The sequence below is a fragment of the Physeter macrocephalus genome, chromosome 12, assembly GCF_002837175.3.
Source record: "Physeter macrocephalus isolate SW-GA chromosome 12, ASM283717v5, whole genome shotgun sequence".
NCBI classification, from domain to species: Eukaryota; Metazoa; Chordata; class Mammalia; order Artiodactyla; family Physeteridae; genus Physeter; species Physeter macrocephalus.
The window spans coordinates 15481316-15493058 of record NC_041225.1 but is presented as its reverse complement, the minus strand read 5'-3'; the positions used below and the strand labels follow the sequence as shown (position 1 = coordinate 15493058).

Here is an 11743-nt window from a genome sequence, read left to right as displayed (position 1 = left end):
TTTACTAGTCCTCAAAAGTGCCGTGATTGGTTCCACGTGATGCCTGCATTGTTGTTCTCGGAGCAAAGCTGTGACTTGACTTTACTTTCTCCTCTGCAAGATCTTATTGCCTACTCTAAATTTCCTTCCCTATTTCTGTATGGTTTTTGCAATGGTAGCAGTCAATCCTGTTCTGCAACGTTAATTCAAATTGAAACTTTAAAAAAAATGGTTAAACATTTTTCATCAGAACATCAGTATAAGTTGTACTGGCTGGGGTTATTGGTTGAAAACAGAGAAACTGATATTGGTTAACTTAAGCCAAAAAGGTGTTAGGTCATTCAGAGCGTTGACAAGAAGGCCAGAGTACGGGTTGGCCAAGAGAACAGCCGAGGCCTGCTACTGGTACAGGAATGCTGTTCTTTGGGCAGTGTTGATGGTATTGTTTCCCGTAGATCTGTTGCGCTGCTGGATTCTCAGCTGCCTCAAGATCACTGAGAAAATCTAAAAGGTCCTGTGCCTTGTATTATTTCCTCAAGATTCAAAGCGTCTACCAGAAGTCTCTGATTAACCTCACTTAAATTAGGAGCCATGTGCTAACTGCTAGGGGTTGAGATGGGGGCTGCATCTCACCTATTTGGGGATTCTCTTCAAATAGGAAAAGATTCCAGGCAGTGAAAACAGCAAATGTCCCTGTATATAAATATTTTCATTGAATTCCAAAGTTTAAAATTCAGAGAATTGGAATTTTAGAGCTAATAGAAATCTTCAAGAAATAATGTCCTCACTTCACAGGTGGAACAAGGGAGGCTTTGCAGGTAAAATGACTTGTGTAAGATCACACCGCTAGTTGGCAGAGCCAGGACTAGAACACAGATCTCTACACTCACCATTGCTTTGGATTGCTCTCAACTTTTAATCTTGGGTTACCAGTATAACTTTGAATTTTTGGCTTTTAAAGCAATGTGTTAATCTAATCTTTTAATAAGAATTTGAATTATTAAGGCCTACTTCCATATTTATTTACTCAGTTTATACTGTGAACATTTGTAGAGCATGTAATGTTTACCAGGTACTTGCTAGGAGCTGGACATAAAAATATGAAAAAGACTGATTCTGGGCCTTTAGGGAATTCATAGTTTAGTAAGGGCGACAGATATAAAGATAGATTAATTATAATATTGTGTGATATGTTTCTATAGAGGAATAAAAGTAAATGTATATGGTTAACTGCCTGGGAGTTAACCTTGACCCTTGTGGGGTTTTTGAAGGTTAAAAAGGCATGAAAGGGCCTTTCAGACAGAATGTATCAGTAGGTGGTGTCTGCAGTCTTGAATTGCAGAAGTGACATAGTCAGCCAGCAATCTTGCTTTCCTAACTGCTGTCTGAAGGTTAAGGGAAGGGACTTCCCTGGAGGTGCAGTGGTTAAGAATCTGCCTGCCAGTGCAGGGGACACGGGTTTGAGTCCTGGTCCGGAAAGATCCCACATGCTGCAGAGCAACTAAGCCCGTGCACCACAACTACTGAGCCTGCGCTCTAGAGCCCGCGAGCCGCAACTACTGAAGCCCGCGCACCTAGAGCCCGTGCCCTGCAACAAGAGAAGCCACCGCAGTGAGAAGCCCGCGTACCACAACAAAGAGTAGCCCCCACTCGCTGCAACTAGAGAAAGCCCGCGCGCAGCAGCAGACCCAACGCAGCCAAAAAAAAAAAAAGGTTAAGGGGAAAACAAACATTTTTTTTTGTTTTTTTGCTTTTTAAAAACATTTTTATTGGAGTATAGTTGATTTACAGTGTTGTGTTAGTTTCTGCTGTACAGCAAAGTGAATCAGTTATACATATACATATATCCACTCTTTTTTAGATTCTTTTCCCATATAAGTCATTACAGGGTATTGAGTAGAGTTCCCTGTGTTATACAGTAGGTTCTTATTAGTTATCTGTTTTATATATAGTAGTGTGTATATGTCATTCCCATTTTAGATTCCACATATAAGCGATATCATATTTATGTGTGTCTGACTTACTTCACTCAGTATGACAATCTCTAGGTCCATCCATGTTGCTGCAGATGGCATATTTCATCCTTTTTTATGGTTGAGTAATATTCCATTGTATATATGTACCACATCTTTTTTTTTGAATTTTATTTTTTATACAGCAGATTCTTATTAGTTATCTATTTTTATACATATTAGTGTATATATGTCAATCCCAATCTCCCAATTCATCTTACCAGGTTAAGGGGAAAACAAACCATGTTTAAAAAAAATTTTTTTTTAATGTTTCAGGTATATAAAAAGGTTTAAAGAAAAACATGAATGTTACAAATACAGTTATATTTAAGAACTAAAATATTATAAGTACATTTAAAGCCTCCTCTGGACGTTTTTCCAATGGAAATATCCTCTGTCCCCCAGATTATCCCAATTTATTATATTTCATTACCATCTGTGTCTTTATACATATGTATACATCCCTAAATGATATATAATGACACATAGTTGGACATATGGTATTGTTTTGAATGTTTCAAAGCTTTATGCTGTTCTGAACAAAATACTAACAAACTGAATTCAGCAACACATAAAAAGGATTATACACCGTAGGTCCTTGTTGTTTACCTGTTTTATATACAGTAGTGTGTTACTCTTTTTCAGATTCTTTCCCATTACAGGTTATTACAAGATATTGAGTATAGTTCCTGGTGCTATACAGTAGATCCTTGTTGTTTACCTAGGGATCAGCTGGTCAGTTTCCACAAAATAGCCTATGATTTTGATAGAAATTATGTTGAATTTATAGATCACTTTGGGTAGTTTTGCCATCTCAACAATATCAAGACCTTCAACCCATGAACACAGTATATCTTTCCATTTATGTCTTTTAAAATTTCTTTCAATGATCTTTTGGTAGTTTTTAGTGTGTCTTTCACTTCTTTTGTTAAATTTATTCCTTATTATTTTATTCTTTCTGATGCTATGGTAAATAGAATTGTTTTCTCAATTTTATTTTCAGATTGTTCATTGCTACTCTATAGAAATACGATTTTTGTAAATTGATCTTATATCCTGCAAGCTTGCTGAACTCCTTTACTAGCTCCAGTAAGTTCCTGTGGATTCTTTAGGATACTTAAATGGAAATGAAAGACCCAGAATAGTCAAAACAATCTTGAAAAAGGACAGAGTTGAAGGACTCACCCTTTCCAATTTTAGAACTCACTACAAAGCTACAGTAATTAAGATGATAATGGTACTGGCATAAGGATAGGTATATAAATTGTAGGAATAAAATTTAGAATTTAGATATAAACTCTTAGCTTTATGGTCAATTTGATTTTCAACAAAAGTGGCAAAAAGACAATTCAATGGGGAAAGAATAGTCTTCAACAAATGGTGCTGGGACAACTGGAGGCGCACGTGCAAAATAGTGAATTTACACCCCTACCTCAAACCATACACAAAAGTTAAAATGGACCAAAGACCTAAATGTAACCTAAAACTCTTAAAAGAAAGCATAGGCATAAGTTCTTATACTGGATTAGGCACTGGTTTCTTAGATATAACACCAAAAAATTGAACAATCAAAGAAAAAATAGATTAACTTCATCAAAATTGAAAACTTACAGGGACTTCCCTGGTGGTCCAGTAGTTAAGACTCCGTGCTTCCAATGCAGGGGATGCAGGTTCGATCCCTGGTCGGGGAACTAAGATCCCACGTGCCGTGCGGTGCGGCCAGAAAAAAAAATTGGAAACTTCTGTGCATCAAAGGTTACTGTCAAGAAAGTGAAAGGATGACCCACAGAGTCAGAGAAAATATTTATAAATTGTGTATTTGATAAGAGACTAGTATTCAGAATATATAAAGAACTCTTAAAATTTGACAGTAAAAAGACAACCCAATTTAAAACAAAGATTTCAGTAGATCTTTCTCCAAAGAAGATACACAAATGGCCCATGAGCACATAAAAATATGCTCAATGTCAATAGTCATTATTAAGGGAATACAAATGGAAGAACACAATGAGATACCACTTCACACCCACTAGGATTGCTGGAATCAAAAAGATGGGACAATAACAAGTGTTGGCAACGATGTGAAGCAGTTGGAGCCCTCATACATTGTTGGTGTGAATATAGAAATGGAACAGCTGCTTTGGAAAATAATTTGGCACTTCCTTAAAAAGTTAAACAGTCTCCGTGACCCAGCAAGTCCACTCCTAGGAATCTACCCAAGAAAACTGAAAGCTTATGTCTATACAAAAGTTGTATGCAAATATTAATAGCAGTGTTAGTCATAATAGCCATAAAGTAGAAACCACCTAAATGTCCATCACCTGATGAATGGATAGACAAAATGTGATATATCCATACAATGGAATATTATTCAGTCATAAAAGGAATAAAGTACAGCATGAATGAACCTTGTAAATATGCTAAGTGAAAAAAGCCAGATCCAAGAGACCATATTTTATAAGATTCCATTTATATGAAATTTCCAGATAGGCAAGCTCATAGAGACAGAAAGTAGATTAGTAGTTGTCAGGGGCTATGAGGAGTTAACTGCTGATGAGTATAGGTTTCTCTTGGAGATGATGACAGTGTTCTAGAATTAGTGGTGATGGTTGTACAACCTTGGGACTATACTAAAAAGCACTGATTTGTATACAGTAAAAGGATGATTCTTACGTGAATTATCTCACAAGAGAGGAGGAAAAATATATAAACGCTCTTACAATGTGATAGGAAGACAGCCCAATAAAAAATGGACAAAAGGTATCAAATGACATTTCATAGTCATAAATTATAGTTAACATTTGAGGACTAATTATATGCCTGGTGTTAAGCACTTTACAGGTAAATTTATTTAATTTTTATAATCAACCTTTGACGTAGGTACTATTATTATCCCCATTTTACAGATTAAGAAATAGGGATTGGTTAAGTTGTTTAATATTCGAGTTGATGAATATCGGACTCAGGAACTCTTTTTTTTTTTTTTTTTTTTTTTTTTTGCTGTACGCGGGCCTCTCACTGTTGTGGCGTCTCCCGTTGCGGAGCACAGGCTCCGGATGCGCAGGCTCAGCGGCCATGGCTCACGGGCCTAGACGCTCCGTGGCATGTGGGATCTTCCTGGACCGGGGCGCGAACCCGCGTCCCCTGCATCGGCAGGCGGACTCTCAACCACTGTGCCACCAGGGAAGCCCAGGGACTCATATTTTTATTCCCTACACTTTATACTGTTTTAAAGCCACACCGTTCTGTACAAGTCTTTGTGTGGCCATTGCATTTCACGGGGCAGACTCCAACCATTGCACCATGCCTGTTGTTTTTCTCTCCAGATCCATTGATGAGATGAAACGGTTGGAGGAAATGTCAAGTACGTTTCAGAGCTCGGGAGTTGACCACCACCCTCCAGAACCAAAATCCCAAACAGAAAGGGACGAAGATTCAGGAGGCAAAGAGCAACCGTGGGAAATGGTGATGGATAAGAAACACTTCAAGCTGTGGCGGCGCCCCATTACAGGCACCCCCCTTTACCAGTACAGAGGTGAGCCCAGCTTGGCTGCTGGCAAGGGTGTTTGTGCTGGCAGGTGCACAGCACTGTGTTCCTGTGCTCTCTAAACTCTTTCATTCTGGTGGTTTCTTGGGAAAATTGCCCTGTTAGTTGTTTTTCCTCTCCCAGATGACAAGAGTCTCCATGTCTTTGCTACACTTTGCTATAGGTCGCCTTTGTCTTACTTTACCGCCCCAATATGGCTTCTGGCTTCTGAATCTGCCTTTAAGATCTGTCAGTCAGTACTCTACAACTGAAATGCAGTTAAGTGACGAGAGTGTGGCAAACATCCCTTATTCTTTCCTGTCATTCTAGTTTTTGGAACCTACACAGATGTGACACCTCGGCAGTTCTTCAATGTTCAGGTGAGTATATTTTTCTTCCCAGATTTGGAGCCACTAAGCCTAGAAGTCCACTTGCCATTGTCCACATGAGTAATTTCTCTGACTCAGCAGACACTGGCTTCAATCCATCTATCTATTTCTGTACCCCTCATTTCACGTCAGATGACCTCTGGGTAAACCTTTGATTTATAATTTGTTTGTCCAGTGGGGATGAGGCCAGTTCTACCCTTTACAAGGCTGTTGATCAAATAGAGGAATGGATTTGAGTGCTTGAATATATTTTATACGACTTTATAGTTTTTTTTTCTTAAACAATTTAAGGGTAAGTTACATACCCTTTATTCCAAAATGCTTCAGTGTATATTTCCTAAAACTAGACATATTCTCCTAGCTAGCCATGGTACCATTATCAAAGTCAGTATAAATTTAACTGATGCAGCACTTACAGAATCTTTGTATTCCAGTTTTACCTACTGGCCCAACGATGTCCTCTATGGCATTTTCTCCTTCAGTACAGATGCAGTCGGGATTTAGCAATCTGGAACTTATCTACAGTGAAGGTGTTTAAGAGTATGTGTTTAAAGACTCTGTTCCTCCCTGTGGGGAAATGTATGAAAGGGGAGGTGGGTCACCCAGAGTTCTACAAAAAAAATTTTTTTTCTTCCTGGAGTTTTCATGTTTTACTGGACCTTGAGTTTGATGGTTATAACATGCACTACTAATACACAAGTGCACGCTTTCCCCTAAGCACTGAATTTTGTCAATCGGTATTGAGTTTTTGTTGGTCTGAATATGTATGATATACGTCTTACTTTGAAATTCCATAGTTGCTAGTGATGCTACAAATTTTTAAAAATATGCAACTTGTATTCTGTGAGGTGTCTGCTCATACTTTTGGACTTTCTGTCTGTTTAAAACTTTAGAATTGTTTCACCCATACACATTTATATCACTGTCTACTGTATTTTCCCCAGACACGTCTATTACAATATTTTTTTCTTACACTTGTCTTTTTCTTGTTAAGATTCATTTTCAAGGTAATGGGATTGGCCTACAGGAAGGGATTTTAAAAGACTCGTCTGTAGTAAACACAGCCGTGTCTTTGACACTTTGGCGCTGCCTTTTAGGTCGGATCACTGTTTCAGAAGAGGATTCTTGGGTCCGAGGCCCAAGCATCTGGAGAAGTCTTCTGCAGCTTTGTTTTGGATCTCTTGGGTCTTTATGGTCTGTTCTGTTTCCGCAGCTGGATACAGAGTATAGAAAAAAGTGGGACGCCCTGGTGATCAAGCTGGAAGTGATCGAGAGGGATGTGGTTAGTGGTTCTGAGGTTCTTCACTGGGTAACCCATTTTCCTGTGAGTATTTTCCCCTCTGCTTTTACTTTTCTCATGTCCATGTGAGGCGGAGCGCTAATCCTGCCCCTCCTTTTCTTTAGTATCCAATGTACTCACGGGATTATGTTTATGTTCGGCGGTATAGTGTGGATGAGGAAAACAACGTGATGGTGTTGGTGTCACGGTATGTGTGGTGGCTCCTGCTGGGCTCCTTTAGCTTGTCCTTCATTCATACGTGTGTGGTGGGAGTTTGCCTTACGAGTCAAACTCGGGCCCCGTGCGTCCCAGCTGGAATGTGAGTGGGCTGGGACTGGTGACTATCTCAGAGGATTGAAGGGATACAAGCTTTTCATTAAACTAATCCTTTAGTTCCTTAATGTTGATAATTAAAAAGAAATGCTCTCTTCCTCAACACAAAGCCTAGTGAGCCAGGGATCACCAACTTAACTCACTGTTTTTTAATACCTAGTTTATACTCATTCATCTTTGTGACTTTTCTGATGTATTTTAAAAATTAGAGGCTGCCTTTTAGATTTGCCTCTTAACTTTAGCTCCCATGCTGTTCTGTATGCAGACATTACTCAGAGTTTCCCTCACTTCTCTCGCTCCCAGGGCCGTGGAGCACCCTAGTGTGCCAGAGTCTCCGGAATTTGTGAGGGTCAGATCATATGAATCCCAGATGGTTATCCGTCCCCACAAGTCATTTGACGAGGTGAGTTCTACATCATCCGAGAGGTCATGTGTTAACGGCTTATGAATTTTCTCAAGGAATGCCTTTGATCTGAATTGGGGAGGGCACGGTGGTTCTCACACTTGACTTGCATCAGACTCCACTGGAGCTTGTTGAAACAGTGCTGGGCTGCGGCCTGAGAATTTGCATGTTTTGAGAAGTTCCCAGGTGAGGCTGCTGCCGCTGGCCTGGGAACCCCACTTCGGGACCCCCGCTGTAGAGTGGTGTACCTGGGAGACCTCCCGAGACAGCGTAGTGATGACCCATGGCTCCCGTTACCTGAGGGACAGTTAGCAGAAGACGATGGCCCCTGACTCATCGGCCGCTCATTAGCGGCGTTCTTGAGGAACCAGAGCGAGCACCGTTTCCATCAAAATTTCCCCACAGTGGGCAGAACACTTAGCCACCTTTCTGGGCTCCTCTTTCCTTGTCTGTAAAATGAGAGAGTTAGACTAATGCTCTCTGCCTTCTTTAAAAAAAAAATTTTTTTTTTTTTTTTTTTGTGTTACGTGGGCCTCTCACTGCTGTGGCCTCTCCCGTTGCGGAGCACAGGCTCCGGACGCGCAGGCTCAGCGGCCACGGCTCACGGGCCCAGCCGCTCCGCGGCATGTGGGATCTTCCAAAAATTTTTATTTTATTTTATTTATTTTATTTATTTATTTAGGCTGCGTTGGGTCTTTGTTGCTGCGCGCAGGCTTTCTCTAGTTACTGCGAGTGAGGGCTACTCTTCGTTGCGGTGCGTGGGCTTCTCACTGCAGTGGCTTCTCTTGTTGCGGAGCACGGGCTCTAGGCGCACGGGCTTCAGTAGTTGTGGCTCACGGGCTCTAGAGCGCAGGCTCACTAGTTGTGACTCGTGGGCTCTAGAGCGCAGGCTCAGTAGTTGTGGCTCACGGGCTTGGTTGCTCCACGGCATGTGGGATCTTCCCGGACCAGGGCCCGAACCTGTGTCCCCTGCGCTGGCAGGCGGATTCTTAACCACTGTGCCACCAGAGAAGTCCTGCCTTCTTTAAAATTTTATGACCTTTCTTTGAGAAGAATATTTTCTTCCACTCAGTGTGGTGTTTTACTTTGATGTTTTTGGCCAAATCTCTGTTGAGTGTACCTACTGGTTACAGTGGTTGCTGCTTTTAGTTCTATTTACTTTATAATGGCTTTGTTTCTACCCATCACTTTTGTTTGTTTTAGAGCTGTACGACTGTTCTCTTACCATGGTTTTGTTTCCAGCAAGTTGTTTTGTCTATACCACCTATAGTGGGACTTTAAGAGTGACATAAATGGTGGTTCGCCTCAATGTGATGTTTTGCTCTTGTTTTACTGGGAGATGTGTGTTGACTTTGGTACCATTTTGAGAGCAGTATTTTTCTTTTTTCTTTTTAAAAAAAAAAATATTTATGGGCTCCCCTGGTGGCGCAGTGGTTAAGAATCCGCCTGCCAATGCAGGGGACACGGGTTCGTGCCCCGGTCCGGGAAGATCCCACATGCCACGGAGCGGCTAGGCCCGTGAGCCACAACTACTCAGCCTGCGTGTCCGGAGCCTGTGCTCCGCAACGGGAGAGGCCGCGACAGTGAGAGTCCCGCGCACCGCGATGAAGAGTGGCCCCCGCTCGCCGCAACTGGAGAAAACCCTCGCACAGAAACGAAGACCCAACACAGCCAAAAATAAATAAAATAAATTTATTTTAAAAAAAAAAAAAGAGCTGATTCACTCGCTTGACTAAAACATATAGGGGAGGGCTGGCTCCCTCTCTCTCTCTTTATCTCTCCTCTCCTTCTCCTTCTCCTTTGCTTCCTCTATTAAAAAGAAATATTTATTTTATTTATTTATTTTTGGCTGCATTGGCTCTTCGTTGCTGCATGCAGGCTTTCTCTAGTTGCGACGAGCGGGGACTTCTCTTCATTGCGGTGCGCGGGCTTCTCGTGGCGGTGGCTTCTATTGTTGTGGAGCACGGGCTCTATAGCGCGGGCTTCAGTAGTTGTGGCACACGGTCTCAGTAATCGTGGCGCACGGACTTAGTTGCTCCGCATGTGGGATCTTCCCGGACCAGGCCTCAAACCCGTGTCCCCTGCATTGGCAGGCAGATTCTTAACCACTGCGCCACCAGGGAAGTCCTAGAGCAGTATTTTTCAAACCACGCATTGCTACCCACTAGTGGAAGACAAAATTAATTTAGTGCTTAAAGAGAAAAGGAATAAATAGAATAGAAACTGAGTGTAAGCATATTTCATGAAACTTTTGTTTGATTACATAAGTATGTACAAGTGTGTGTGTGAGAGGGCGAGTGAGAGAGAACTTGGTTACAATGTAAAAAGGAGTATTTACAGTGTGTTGTAAATACAGTTAAAAAATGTTTTAAAGTCCTTGTTTTAGAAGCTAGACAAGAAGGCTGCTGTCGATAGCTAGCCGCTTTTAGGAAGGGGAGCCTGGCTGGGGATGGTGGGAATTAGAATTGTGCCTCACTCTTTTCCTTTACGTTGCTTTTGAAATTTGAACCTTGTCTGTGTATTTCCTATTTGAAAAAAAAGTGACTTGAGTCCCAGCATTACTGCCTTTAGAAACCCTGACCATGAAACAGCTGAGGCAGAGTTTGGCACCTAGCAGAGTGTGTTGCATCCAAAAAATAACTTCTTTCAGCTGGGGTGGGGGAACAGTATGAAATATCTGTGTAAGTCTTTTAGCATATCGTGGCAAGCTCTTAAGAGAAAGGTGAGACTTGAGTTGGTTCTTATAAAAAGGCAGACTGTTGATAGAGGAAAACAGGAAGGACCCTGGAGGCAGAAGACACAATTCAACCAAAGACAAAGATAGGAATGAGCCGTGGATGTTGAGAGACTGACTCACTGCTTGGAAAGGAGGGCAGAGTTTAGGGAGGGGTGGTAATTACCTTGACCATGTGCAGAGGGTACTTGAAAACCAGGCAGCTGAGTTTGGGTTTGCCAGATGGAAAGTAGATCCTTGGGCCGAGGTATGGTGTTTTGTTAGGTTTTTTGTTTGTTTGTTTTTTCTGGCCTCGCTGCATGGCTTGCAGGATCTCAGTTCCCTGACCAGGGATTGAACCCGGGCCATGACAGTGAAAGCCCTGAATCCTAACTCCTAGGCAACAGGGAACTCCCTAGTTTTTATGGAAAATTTGAGATGTAGACAAAAGATAAAGAAGTAGAGAGTACAATGAATGAACCCTTTGTATTCATCCCCAGCTCTGACAATGACCAAACTCATGGCCAAACTTGTTTTTTGTTTTTTTAAAAATTATTTATTTATTTATTTATTTTTGGCTGTGTTGGGTCTTCGTTGCTGTGCGTAGGCTTTCCCTAGTTGCAGTGAGCGGGGGCTAGTCTTCCTTGCGGTGCGGTGGCTTCTCTTGTTGTGGAGCATGGACTCTAGGCACGTGGGCTTCAGTAGTTGTGGCACATGGGCTCAGTAGTTGTGGCTCGCGGGCTCTAGAGTGCAGGCTCAGTAGCTGTGGCACACAGGCTTAGTTGCTCCGCAGCATGTGGGATCTTCCCAGACCAAGGCTCGAACCCGTGTCCCCTGCATTGGCAGGCGGATTCTTAACCAGTGCGCCACCGGGGAAGTCCCCAAACTTGTTTTATCTGTACTCTTTCTGTTCCCTTTCCCACTCCCCTGATTATTATTATTTTTTTTTGCGTTACGCGGGCCTCTCACTGCTGCGGCCTCTCCCGTTGCGGAGCACAGTCTCCGGACGCGCCAGCGGCTGTGGCCCACGGGCCCAGCCGCTCCGCGGCACGTGGGATCCTCCCGGACCGGGGCACGAACCCGTGTCCCCTGCATCGGCAGGCGGACTC

At 42.2% G+C, this 11743-nt stretch overlaps 1 protein-coding gene across 4 annotated transcripts in view; it reads left to right on the top strand.

Annotated features, from left to right (window-relative positions):
• The first annotated feature begins 5111 nt into the window (after positions 1-5111).
• Positions 5112-11743, top strand: part of STARD7 (StAR related lipid transfer domain containing 7) — a 39309-nt gene continuing 32677 nt past the window's right edge. For 2 of the 4 annotated variants that reach the window (XR_008618797.1, XM_028496798.2), the window contains exons 1-5: positions 5137-5526; positions 5848-5897; positions 7120-7230; positions 7311-7393; positions 7822-7921. Coding sequence is in view for 3 of the 4 variants with exons in the window: in XM_028496798.2 (XP_028352599.1) it covers positions 5295-5526; positions 5848-5897; positions 7120-7230; positions 7311-7393; positions 7822-7921 (576 nt within the window). In the remaining variant the exon portion in view is untranslated. Of the gene's footprint in view, positions 5527-5847; positions 5898-7119; positions 7231-7310; positions 7394-7821; positions 7922-9352; positions 9584-11743 lie in introns of those variants that run through there. The other 2 variants (XM_055088899.1, XM_028496799.2) reach the window with 2 other exon arrangements.